This window comes from Leptodactylus fuscus, chromosome 4 (assembly GCF_031893055.1).
Source record: "Leptodactylus fuscus isolate aLepFus1 chromosome 4, aLepFus1.hap2, whole genome shotgun sequence".
Classification (NCBI taxonomy): domain Eukaryota; kingdom Metazoa; phylum Chordata; class Amphibia; order Anura; family Leptodactylidae; genus Leptodactylus; species Leptodactylus fuscus.
In genome coordinates this window covers 79,310,832-79,324,561 of record NC_134268.1, presented here as the reverse complement: position 1 = coordinate 79,324,561, position 13,730 = coordinate 79,310,832, and the positions used below count along the sequence as shown (strand labels likewise).

Below are 13,730 nucleotides of genomic sequence, written 5' to 3'. Positions count from 1 at the left end.
GCAAAGTGATGTCTATGAACAAGGTGCTGTGAAGGAACAGGGAAGGGAGAATGGGTAGCAAATTTACTAGTGATTCCTGCTGGATGGTGCTGTAGGTACCAATCTTCTTTTGAACTTATGTATGCGTTGTGAGAAAATATAATTTTCTTTTTTAATGATCTCACAGAATTCAGAAAGGTCTATTAAAAAGAGCTCTTTATTTTTAGAACATTTAGAAGATTTTTAATTGAAAGGTTGAAATTACCTTGTCTATATCAGTTCCCTCTGGCTCAGAAACCTTTATACATTCATCTTAACTGACTGTATCACTTCTAACTATATGTCAGGAAAAGTCATTTTGTAAGGCAGAGAGGAATAGTATTAAAACCTAAAGTTCTATTGGATATACTACTGAGCTGTACTGTATGCAGAGGATAAAATACTGCAGACCCTTCATCTGTAGGACACAAAAGGGAGGCTTGGAGAGGTTGCAATAGAAAAAAAAAATTCTGCTGAATAACTTTTTACATTTTATAGCTACCAGAGAAACTTTTCCAAAATCTGAACTTTTTTTGTTAATAATATGCATATGAGCTTGTTGGAGCAATGACAACCTCACTATTGCTCTCATAACACCAAAAAAAAAAAAAAAAAAACTATCTAAAAAAAATCCCTCGTTCCCTGCTCTGATTGACAGGGCCAGGCAGTGAACACATGCTACCACTTGGCCCACTCTGGAAATTGGTGCATGCACAGTATAGCCGTGAGTTTGCCAGGTCCAAGATTAGCTTTGCAATGCATTTTTTTCTGCTATTGTTAACATTATTTTTATGTTTTCTTTGTTACACTCTATCATTTATTAGCTATTTTAAAATTCAGTTTAAAAGGCCCATAAAGATGTTTTGTAACCTGATACACTATGTACCTGGATGGGGTCGATGCTTACACTTCAGTTTTTTATTTTCAGCTCCATTTCATTTCTAGCTGTGTAGTTACAGCAAAGTCACATGGCCAGCTGGAATGATTTTACTGCATCCAGGTACATAGCGTCATCCCCCAAAGGATAGATTCACGGGTGAAACTAGGTCGTTGTGTTCGCTAGATTTACCTGCTTGATCATCCTGGGAGTCCTATCAGTAGGGTCAGTTTACACACAGGTTTGTGGCAGCGAATTTCGACGCGGAATCCGCCTCAAAATCCGCTGCTAAAACCGGCTCCCATTGACTTCAATGGGAGTGGCTTGCCTCTTTTTTCCGCTAGCTAGTAGCGGGAAAAAAATTGAGATGACCCTTCTCGCTGTGGATCCCACGACTGAATCAGCTGTGGCGTCCACGGCGCAAGGCTCCCTCCCAGTTAGACCCATTCATTTGAGCCTAATCTGGAGCGGAATGCCACGACGGGATGCCGATGCACTGCATGTAATGTTCACACGCGGAATGCAAATTCTGCCATGTGAGCATTCTGTTACAGTTCTGTATGCTGCTAAGAGTCCTTACTTCCAGTGACATATGTCCTGTAGTGATTATAGTAGTGGGTAGTATGTTGCTATGTTGCTGGAAGGCAGGAACTCCAGACAGCATAGATAACTATTATGCTCTCCCTGCATGATGTTCAGGCCAATAAATCCTGGCGAACACATGGAACGAGTTTCTCATGTGAATCTAGCCTTAGGCCCAACCTGCAGAAAAGCTGATTTTTTTCTGCAGATTTTGCTGTTTTTTTTTTTTTTAGCCAAATCCAGGAGTGGCTACAAAACACTTATACTTCTCCCTTCTACTCAATCTATTTGACTGTGGCTATAAAAAAAAATGAAGCAAACAAAAAAGGTAGAGAAAAAAGGTAGACCTGGCCACTGGCCAATAAATAGGAGATGGCAGAAGACTGTGATGTGCTGCATCTTTCTTGTTCTCTTACGTATTATCTGAGATACCTCTTAATGGATTCATATTATTAATTGAACGGATTGCTTGTGCTTGTATGTATCCTAAGTGCTATAGGACTACATTTAATCATATATTGCTTTCATTTAATTCCTGCTAGGTGTATCATGCAGTAAGTGGTGCATTCACCTCTCTTTTAGAGGAAAAGGCTGTGTTTTTCTGGTTCTTATGACATATGCCGTCTATGATTAATCACCATTTGCAGTTGTAGGCAGATTAGATTGCTTCTCCTGATTCTCACTGAGGCTTAGTGCTTTTATAAAATGATTGGATAAACTATATATTGCTTATGTCAAGATTTCCATGGCAAGTACTCTCTACTTCAATTGCAACTGTAGACCCATGTGTTATACAGTATTCCCCAGCTATTATCTGTAGAGTATAATACTCTGCATAAGTGGTACTCTGAGAATCCATTTATTCAGCAATGACATTTGGTCAGTATTTAGCACTAGAGGTCAAACACAGATACTACTGTACTGTATGTGTATTTTCCTAAGTGCAATGCATTAGATCTACAGTAGGATAGAGTGGGAATGTTGCGAATTTTACTATTACTTTGTCTAAATGTCTATTTACATATTTTTTTTAATTAAAAAATTATTTATTCATGTCTTTGGCACTGTAGGCACATATGTCACCCAAGTCATTGCTACCGATAAAGATGATCCAACACATGGAAATAACGCCAGGTTGGTGTACAACATTCTACAAGGACAACCACAATTTTCTATTGAGATAAAATCAGGTAAAATCAGACTTTTTGAGTAGTATTTGTGTTTTACAAGTTTCACAATACATATGTTATACAAACTGGAAAAGTCAACATTAATATTAGATCACTCCTGAGATTATATAGGCGATACTGGTGTAACATTGTTACTGTAATGCCCATTGATAGGAGGAGGGCTAAATACGTCTAGAAAATCCAGACTGGAAATATTGCCTGCATTGTCTGATGTAAGGTTTTACTCTATACAGTAGAGGACAGTGGATTCCATAAGATCATAGATCACTATGGAGTCCCGATCTCCAGGCTACATCCAGACTTTGGGCAAAGGAAATGCAGGCAATATACTATCCAGACTTTCTGGGCCATATTTGCCTGTGTCCATGGCGCCTAAAGGTTTCCTCATCACAAGTGAGTATAAGCCTTTGAGATAATATGAACATCATAGCATAAGACTGTGAGGAATCAAATGAATCCATATACAGAAAAGATAACCTTGTCTGTCTGAAGGGTGAGAACATGCGGCACAGAGATATCTTAACAGCGTTGAAAAGTCATTGAAACACCTAAGAGAACACTTTGTATCACAGGGATATTAATGGGTTACGTGTGAAGGATAACTCTGCTACATCTCTATGGAAAAAAAGAGTGAGCTACAAGAAAGTCTGCTAAGACAAGTAAGAGGGCCGAGGGGTGACACAGTCTGAAGTCAGTGTGAAGAATTACAGAGCTCAGATACATCCCTCAGTCAGTGTGGAGGACTACAAAACCCACCTACATCCCTCAGTGTGGAGGACTTAAGACAGACATAAGATGTCACATCTGCTCCTATAACAGATAAATGTTGGTGTTTTTTTTTTTTTTAAATACCAATTCTTCATCACTTTTAAACTAGGCTCACAGCCATAAATTTGTCTACCTAATAACAATAAGCCTGAAGCAATTAGAAGCTATCAAAATGTGCTAAACTTTAAAAAAAAAAAAAAAAACACAGTTTTTTACAATATAACGGTCACGTAAATCTAAAAAAACACTTGCAAGCACCTTATCCCCCCAAAAAGGGTAATTTTTGGAGCATGTTAAATGTTAAAATGTGGGAAAGTGAGTGGCAGAGCAGTGTGTAGACTCGGAGTTTGTATCCACTGCTTATCATCTGTTTTTCCATAGACATACATGTCACTTACAGTTTGACATAGCTTCAGCTGTGATTGCCTTAATAAGATACAATTTGGATTGATAGGTTCTGGATTGTAGGAGCCCTAAGAGTGTCCTACACTATGTTTTAAGCCAAGTTATGGTGTGGTTCATACCAAAGTTGTTCGACCCAAAACAAATCTTGGTCCCAACCCCTCCGAAAGTAAAATGAAACGATCTTGAGAAGTTCGTCCTACTAAAATATGAAAATAAGATATATACTCCAGCATTACTGCTCAATACAGTGACTTCCTGGAGAAGAATTCCCAGTTATCAAGTGTTTGGATATCTGGAATAAGAAACATTGTACAAAGATAACAATACATTTGAAACCTATTGTTTACAAAAGGTTGTACAATAGCTTGCAAATAAAAATATGGATAACTCTCAGCAGGTCGCTGGAACGCCATATAATGAGTGTGTTGTTGGTGTTGATGATCCGCCTGCTCCTACGCTTTGACAGCTGTCAAGCTGGCCTGCCGCTGAACTCGTTCCTTGCACTGTGCTCGTGATTGTTCCGGCATCTCAGCAGCTCACTGGGAAGCCATAAAATGACTGTGTTGTTGGTTTGATGATCCGTATGCCCTGGCGTTTCGACAGCTCTCAAGCTGGCCTGGCACTGAAGTTGTTCCTCACACCGTGCCTGTGATTGTTTTGGCATCTCAGCAGCTCGTTGGTATGCCATATAATGAGTGTGTTCTTGGTGTCAATGATCCCCCTGAGCTCCGCTTGAGGAGAACTCTGTTGACTTCTGGCTCCTTCATAGCTGTCATTGTTTGCAACAAATTAGATTTTCTTTGTCCCGGCATGTTTAAAATGAGAAAATTGCCAATTTGGCTTAAAGGTGTTTTATCATTCAGTGTGTCAGCACTGCCTGGAGCAGATCTGATAATATTTAAATGCAGTGTACACAATCCACTGAGGGTTAGCTCTGTGTTTACATGGAGAGATAATAGACTTGGCGTTATCAGAACCTGAGATAAGCTGCTGCAAGAGCAGTTTAATATGGTATGTGAACATAAATTCATAACAGTTGTGAAGCCATGTCATTTACCGGGATAAAAAGTAGCGTATGTGTTAATCAAGGGTACAAACTATCTATGCACCTAGTTTCATCCAAATTCAGTCAGCTGCTTTTGCGTGATTGAGCAACAAACACACAAACATCCAAACTTTCACATTTAGTTTATTATTAGGATAGACATAAATAGTTTAGAATTAGAGATGAGCGAACAGTGTTCTATCGAACACATGTTCGATCGGATATCAGGGTGTTCGCCATGTTCGAATCGAATCGAACACCACGTGGTAAAGTGCGCCAAAATTCGATTCCCCTCCCACCTTCCCTGGCGCCTTTTTTGCACCAATAACAGCGCAGGGGAGGTGGGACAGGAACTACGACACCGGGGGCATTGAAAAAAATTGGAAAAAGTCATTGGCTGCCGAAATCAGGTGACCTCCATTTTAGACGAATAGTGGATTTCAAATCCGGGTCATATGAGAATGTGAACTTTGTGACTATGAGACAGGGATAGCTGTACAGGCAGGGATAGCTAGGGATAACCTTTATTTAGGGGGGAATGTTATTAAAAATAACTTTTTGGGGCTCTATCGGGTGTGTAATTGTGATTTTTGTGAGATAAACTTTTTCCCATAGGGATGCATTGGCCAGCGCTGATTGGCCGAATTCCGTACTCTGGCCAATCAGTGCTGGCCAATGCATTCTATTAGCTTGATGAAGCAGAGTGTGCACAAGGGTTCAAGCGCACCCTCGGCTCTGATGTAGGAGAGCCGAGGGTGCACTTGAACCCTTGTGCACCCTCAGCTCTGCTACATCAGAGCCGAGGGTGCGCTTGAACCCTTGTGCACACTCTGCTTCATCAAGCTAATAGAATGCATTGGCCAGCGCTGATTGGCCAATGTATTCTATTAGCCTGATGAAGTAGAGCTGAATGTGTGTGCTAAGCACACACATTCAGCTCTACTTCATCGGGCTAATAGAATGCATTGGCCAGCGCTGATTGGCCAGAGTACGGAACTCGACCAATCAGCGCTGGCTCTGCTGGAGGAGGCGGAGTCTAAGATCGCTCCACACCAGTCTCCATTCAGGTCCGACCTTAGACTCCGCCTCCTCCGGCAGAGCCAGCGCTGATTGGCCGAAGGCTGGCCAATGCATTCCTATGCGAATGCAGACTTAGCAGTGCTGAGTCAGTTTTGCTCAACTACACATCTGATGCACACTCGGCACTGCTACATCAGATGTAGCAATCTGATGTAGCAGAGCCGAGGGTGCACTAGAACCCCTGTGCAAACTCAGTTCACGCTAATAGAATGCATTGGCCAGCACTGATTGGCCAATGCATTCTATTAGCCCGATGAAGTAGAGCTGAATGTGTGTGCTAAGCACACACATTCAGCACTGCTTCATCACGCCAATACAATGCATTAGCCAGTGCTGATTGGCCAGAGTACGGAATTCGGCCAATCAGCGCTGGCTCTGCTGGAGGAGGCGGAGTCTAATGTCGGACCTGAATGGAGACTGGTGTGGAGCGATCTTAGACTCCGCCTCCTCCAGCAGAGCCAGCGCTGATTGGTCGAGTTCCGTACTCTGGCCAATCAGCGCTGGCCAATGCATTCTATTAGCCCGATGAAGTAGAGCTGAATGTGTGTGCTTAGCACACACATTCAGCTCTACTTCATCAGGCTAATAGAATACATTGGCCAATCAGCGCTGGCCAATGCATTCTATTAGCTTGATGAAGCAGAGTGTGCACAAGGGTTCAAGCGCACCCTCGGCTCTGATGTAGCAGAGCTGAGGGTGCACAAGGGTTCAAGTGCACCCTCGGCTCTCCTACATCAGAGCCGAGGGTGCGCTTGAACCCTTGTGCAGCCTCATCTCTGCTACATCAGAGCCGAGGGTGCGCTTGAACCCTTGTGCACACTCTGCTTCATCAAGCTAATAGAATGCATTGGCCAGCGCTGATTGGCCAGAGTACGGAATTCGGCCAATCAGCGCTGGCTCTGCTGGAGGAGGCGGAGTCTAAGATCGCTCCACACCAGTCTCCATTCAGGTCCGACCTTAGACTCCGCCTCCTCCAGCAGAGCCAGCGCTGATTGGCCGAATTCCGTACTCTGGCCAATCAGCACTGGCTAATGCATTGTATTGGCGTGATGAAGCAGTGCTGAATGTGTGTGCTTAGCACACACATTCAGCTCTACTTCATCGGGCTAATAGAATGCATTGGCCAATCAGCGCTGGCCAATGCATTCTATTAGCGTGAACTGAGTTTGCACAGGGGTTCTAGTGCACCCTCGGCTCTGCTACATCAGATTGCTACATCTGATGTAGCAGTGCCGAGTGTGCATCAGATGTGTAGTTGAGCAAAACTGACTCAGCACTGCTAAGTCTGCATTCGCATAGGAATGCATTGGCCAGCCTTCGGCCAATCAGCGCTGGCTCTGCCGGAGGAGGCGGAGTCTAAGGTCGGACCTGAATGGAGACTGGTGTGGAGCGATCTTAGACTCCGCCTCCTCCAGCAGAGCCAGCGCTGATTGGCCGAATTCCGTACTCTGGCCAATCAGCACTGGCTAATGCATTGTATTGGCGTGATGAAGCAGTGCTGAATGTGTGTGCTTAGCACACACATTCAGCTCTACTTCATCAGGCTAATAGAATGCATTGGCCAGCGCTGATTGGCCAGAGTACGGAATTCGGCCAATCAGCGCTGGCTCTGCTGGAGGAGGCGGAGTCTAAGATCGCTCCACACCAGTCTCCATTCAGGTCCGACCTTAGACTCCGCCTCCTCCAGCAGAGCCAGCGCTGATTGGCCGAATTCCGTACTCTGGCCAATCAGCACTGGCTAATGCATTGTATTGGCGTGATGAAGCAGTGCTGAATGTGTGTGCTTAGCACACACATTCAGCTCTACTTCATCGGGCTAATAGAATGCATTGGCCAATCAGCGCTGGCCAATGCATTCTATTAGCGTGAACTGAGTTTGCACAGGGGTTCTAGTGCACCCTCGGCTCTGCTACATCAGATTGCTACATCTGATGTAGCAGTGCCGAGTGTGCATCAGATGTGTAGTTGAGCAAAACTGACTCAGCACTGCTAAGTCTGCATTCGCATAGGAATGCATTGGCCAGCCTTCGGCCAATCAGCGCTGGCTCTGCCGGAGGAGGCGGAGTCTAAGGTCGGACCTGAATGGAGACTGGTGTGGAGCTATCTTAGACTCCGCCTCCTCCAGCAGAGCCAGCGCTGATTGGTCGAGTTCCGTACTCTGGCCAATCAGCACTGGCCAATGCATTTCTATGGGGAAAAGTTAGCTTGCGAAAATCGCAAACTGACAGGGATTTCCATGAAATAAAGTGACTTTTATGCCCCCAGACATGCTTCCCCTGCTGTCCCAGTGTCATTCCAGGGTGTTGGTATCATTTCCTGGGGTGTCATAGTGGACTTGGTGACCCTCCAGACACGAATTTGGGTTTCCCCCTTAACGAGTTTATGTTCCCCATAGACTATAATGGGGTTCGAAACCCATTCGAACACTCGAACAGTGAGCGGCTGTTCGAATCGAATTTCGAACCTCGAACATTTTAGTGTTCGCTCATCTCTATTTAGAATTGGTAGAAGAATATTATATTTTCAAAATACTCCAGCATATTATCCCAATAATCGTTATCATGGTGTTTTTGTAAAAAAAAAAATTAAAAAACAAAAAAACTGAAATGTTTAACACATTATACATGGAATAATACAACAGCCATACAATTGCATACTGAAAAATACATTTAGAAATCTGTAAATATTCATACTTAAAACATGACTATTGGCATAGCAAGTACGGTCTATCAAACTATCAACAAAACAGGACTTTTGAATATCAAATGCTGCATAAGTTAGAATATTGTGACAACATCAATGATTGAAAACAGCATGACAAAACCAGAATATTTGTAAAGTGTAATGACAGACAGCATCTCTGTTTACTTGAAAGAATTCTAAAGTTAGACACAGCTGGGAAGTTTAGTGTATGTATTACAATACTAATGATCTACTCGTATAGGCTTTGGGTTGCATATTATACCGTTAGATACAATTTAAATGTTCTATATGAATGTTAGAGTCTGTTTCGACACCTCTCTAGCATAATGTTAAGTGATAGAAGTATCTCTATGGTTTTGAGAGTATGACTCAATTTAGAACACATTTTAAAGCTGACATTTTACATATTACAAATGGATGCAGAATAATAATGTGCAGGTACAGATACGTTCATGCTTAAAGAGGTTTTGTGATTTTGAGTAGTTAAAAAAACCCTTTAGTATGAGTATATTTCTAGATACATTGAATTATTTATTTGTGCTTGATATTCCTAGGGGGCTATCTCTGCTACAACTTAAATGGCTGCCATCCTCCACATCCAGCAGGGCAGGTTACATAATATCACAGTCAAGATAAGATCTCAACTGTGTATACGTACTTCCCATAGACACTAACATAGAGGGAATCAAAGGGAATATGGACAAGCTATAGGTTGTTGTGCAGAATGTATAAATACAAATGCTACCATATCTGTCGGCTCTTTCCATGTAGAGCATGAAAGATGAGTCCATTGTCGAAAACTTTGAAGTTGAAAAGAGACTCTAGTACCCTGTTTGTCCACCTCTAGCCTGGATACAGGTACGGTTGGGCATGGTGACATATAAGTTTTTGGAATCCTGCAGCATAGTTGCCCATATAGGTTGCATTTTGGCCTATAGATCCTACATATTCATAGTTTGCCGAAGATGGCATCCCATTCTCCCAATTACCCCTTTCTCGAAATCGGACGACTCTGCACTTCAAGGCATCTTGCATGTGACTAATGCCAATGCACTAATGCCAATGCTGTTTCCTATTTAATGGCGGAAGACGTGACGTACATCACGACCGCAGATATCTTCATTTGCATGGGTGTCCAAATACTTATTGGTAGACAGTGTATATAAAATGCTAAATGTCATATATCATCTGATTGGGTTGTAACTTGTACCCCTATAAGCACTAGTTGTGGGCTAAATACACACATTTTAGTATTATAAATGAGTATACAGTTTGAAACGTATTTATTAATTATTATTATTATTATTATTATTATTATTATTATTATTAAAATTTATTAGATATGTGGAATGCAATGAGTATTTATTTCAATTATTTATTTTAGTGTAGCATCATAGTTACAATACACTCTATAAGCTCCTCTGTCTTTGCAGTAAAATGAACTAATATGCTTCAGTTTGATGTGTCGGCAGAAGGATATTAATCGTTTAATCATAACATGACATTAAAATGTAATATGATTATTACTGATGCTGATGGCTACAAAGAAATGTGTAATGTATAACATGCATAATGCATAGTGATGCACTTTTACCATCATTTATACTGTACTTGTATCATATTGAATATAGCCTTAGATTTCATATCAGTCAATGCAGTGGTGTAGAAGCTTCTGTATTCCAGCATATTTTTTATTTACTAGAACTAGTACTGCCACTTATTTGACCAATGTAAGTCACTCTAGTTAATCAATTAGTTGGACATTGTAGGATGACTTCCGTGTACTTTCGATATACATTGAGTATAGAAGTGTTTAGTGTTGTACCAACACAACAACTCCACCAAGGTCTTTGGAAGAAAGATTAGTTAACTAACCCCTTTTTCAGACATTAGCTGAATGCTTATTTACAGCTATTCCTCACGATCCTCCATGTACATGGACACTTAGTTTTGCAAATGTGCATGTGTTCTCAATGGACAGAACAGAATAGATGTGAAATCCAACAGCCTGATTCTTTTTTCCCTAACATCTCGCTTTGGAGAACAATCAGAATCAAACCATATGCAGTACATCAGCCAGTCCTGCAAAATCAGAGGATTTAGCCTGCTTCAATATTGTTTGCAAGACTATCCCCTCAACAATAGTAGTCTTCTCAAAATGCAACCTTGCTCCTCCTCTGCCTTTCACAAAATTTATACCTTATAGCTCCTCCTTCTCACATTCTGTCCATAGCTTTCCCCCCTCTCACAGTCAGGTTACCATGCTCCTATTACCTTCCCTAGTGTTATGAGCATCCAGGACCCTTGATAATATCATCCTCACAGTCTAAGGTCCTAGAAGGTGCATTTTAGTAGTAGCTCTTCAGTGCCCTTCATAAACAGGAACTAGATATGGGTGCAGAGACTAGACATGGGTGCCGGGACTGGACATGGGTGCCGGGACTTGACATGGGTGCAGGAACTAGACATAGGTAACAGTAATATACTTTGAATCTACAATTATTACTACCTTGTGAAGCTTAAATGAAAATATGGAGTGCCACTTTAAGTAGGCTTTGTCTATTATATTTAGGTGACTTCATGTACTTGAAATAAGCAATAGTACAGTACATCCAGTCTGAAGTTAACAGTATGTTTCATAATAAGCAGTGCCAGATGAAAAATCCAGGCTGGGCTGAACTGACATACTCTGCGTTAGTATATCAGTAACATACAGTAACTTCTCATTCATTACATTATGTATTACTGCCTATATACTAAGTATATTATAGGATAGCTAGCCAAAAAAATCTAACATATTGTCTTTTTCGGACTATAAGACACATTTTTTTTCCCCAAAATTTGGGAGGAAAATGGGGGTGCGTCTTATAGTCCAAATGTGGACTATAAAGGGGGTGCAGGAGCGGAATTGCAGCATCGCCATACTCCTGCTGCCTCTGGTTTCCTTCAGTGGCAAGAGTGGAACAATGTTGCTGTCCCAGCCTCCCCGGCATCCGCTGTTCTATTACAGCGGATGCTTTTTTACCTATTGATTTCAATGTGATATGCGTGTATCGCATTGAAAGCAATAAGTAATAAAGCCTCCTATTGACTTCAATGGGTAGCGTACGTAAGACCGAATCCATTGAAGTCAAAGGGATTCTGTTTTACGCCGCTCGCTCTAAACTTGTTTACGTGTCAGAATGAGCGGAGTGTTAACTCTGTGTGAAAACAGCCTTATATTGCAGTCTATGGGACTTGCAATTAAATGATTGCAGGTTCAAGCCCCCTTGGAGGCTAATGAAATAGTAAAAAAAAAAAAAAGTTTTAAAAAAATATGTGATAAAAAGTAAAATAAATAAGTTCTAAATCACTCCTTTCCCTAGAATACATATAAAAGTAGAAAATTACTGTGAAACACATACACAATAAGTATCCTTGTGTCAAAAGTGCCAATCTGCCAATTTTTTTTCACTGTTTTGCCTCTGATTTAAATAAAAGGTGATCTAAGCAATAGACATTTCCCAAAATGGTATAACTAAAAATATACTTGACCCCGCAAAAGAAATGCCCTTTGCATCCCTGTACAGCTGGAAGGGCATCTGTCAATGTGAACTTACTGTACATCTGTTGCAAAACTACAACTCCCATATATTAATTATTTTACCATTTTTTGCTTTTAATTTTTTCCCTACTTTCCTCCTCTAAAACCTAGATGCGTCTTATAGTCCAGTGCGTCCGAAAAATACGCCATGTAATTTGTGCAAATAACCATTATACATGGTTCAATTATACTGTTGGACTTAATATTCTGTGCTAGTAATGCAGAGTAAAAAATAATATAAAGAATAATCACCTTGTCTGTGATTTTCTTCATTTTCAGTGAAAGGTATTGCGCGAAGAAAAGCTCAAGAGTATTCTAATTATACACTACAGCAAGTGAATTGTACAGCGTTTGTTATTTCTTGGGTATAATGCTACAATAGATTATAGCATCATGAAAAATTCATGATAGAGCAGTTAGAAATCCATCTTGTACCAGCACTGTAACATATTTGATTTATTGCAATGTGGAGCAAAGTTTTAATTGGCAAAGTTGAAAGCAGTTCAATGATTGGTAGCTGATGGGGAGAAGAAGAAGGAAGGTATATATTCACCATGGACACTGTACTGTGTAGTCTGACAAAAAATACATCCCAATTCATTACAATATATATTAAAACAAAGTCAAATGTGAAATAGTCTACATATAAAAATATTGTTTCTTGTGTTAGTATACCATGTAACATTCTAACACAATGACCTTCAGACAATCTGGAAATACTGAATAGTATAGTATCTACTTAGAAATAATAAAACAGATTTCTACATATCAAGGAAGGGTCAAGGGTCAGAAAAGACCCCGGAGTATAATAATTGTTTATGGTGGTCCACAATGGGACACAATACTGTGTGCAAGGACCACTATGGGGCATAATACTGTGTGCAGGGGCCACTATGGGGCATAATACTGTGTGCAGGGACCACTATGGGGCATAATACTGTGTGCAGGGACCACTATGGGGCATAATACTGTGTGCAGGGACCACTATGGGAAATAATACTGTGTGCAGGGACCACTATAGGGGATAATACTGTGTGCAGGGGCCACTATGGGGCATAATACTGTGTGCAGGGGCCACTATGGGGCATAATACTGTGTGCAGGGGCCACTACGGGGCATAACACTGTGTGCAGGGGCCACTATGGGGCATAATACTGTGTGCAGGGACCACTATGGGGTGTAATACTGTGTGCAGGGCCCACTATGGGGCATAATACTGTGTGCAGGGACCACTATGGGGCATAATACTGTGTGCAGGGACCACTATGGGGCATAATACTGTGTGCAGGGACCACTATGGGAAATAATACTGTGTGCAGGGACCACTATAGGGGATAATACTGTGTGCAGGGGCCACTATGGGGCATAATACTGTGTGCAGGGACCACTATGGGAAATAATACTGTGTGCAGGGACCACTATAGGGGATAATACTGTGTGCAGGGACCACTATAGGGGATAATACTGTGTGCAGGGGCC

At 41.4% G+C, this 13,730-nt stretch overlaps 1 protein-coding gene across 1 annotated transcript in view; it reads left to right on the top strand.

Moving 5' to 3' along the window:
* LOC142200383 (cadherin-19-like) overlaps window positions 1-13,730 on the top strand; it is a 95,109-nt gene that overhangs the window by 41,765 nt on the left and 39,614 nt on the right. Inside the window, exon 4 of the mRNA XM_075270716.1 lies at window positions 2,548-2,667. Coding sequence (XP_075126817.1) covers window positions 2,548-2,667 — 120 coding nt within the window. The remainder of the gene's footprint in view (window positions 1-2,547; window positions 2,668-13,730) is intronic.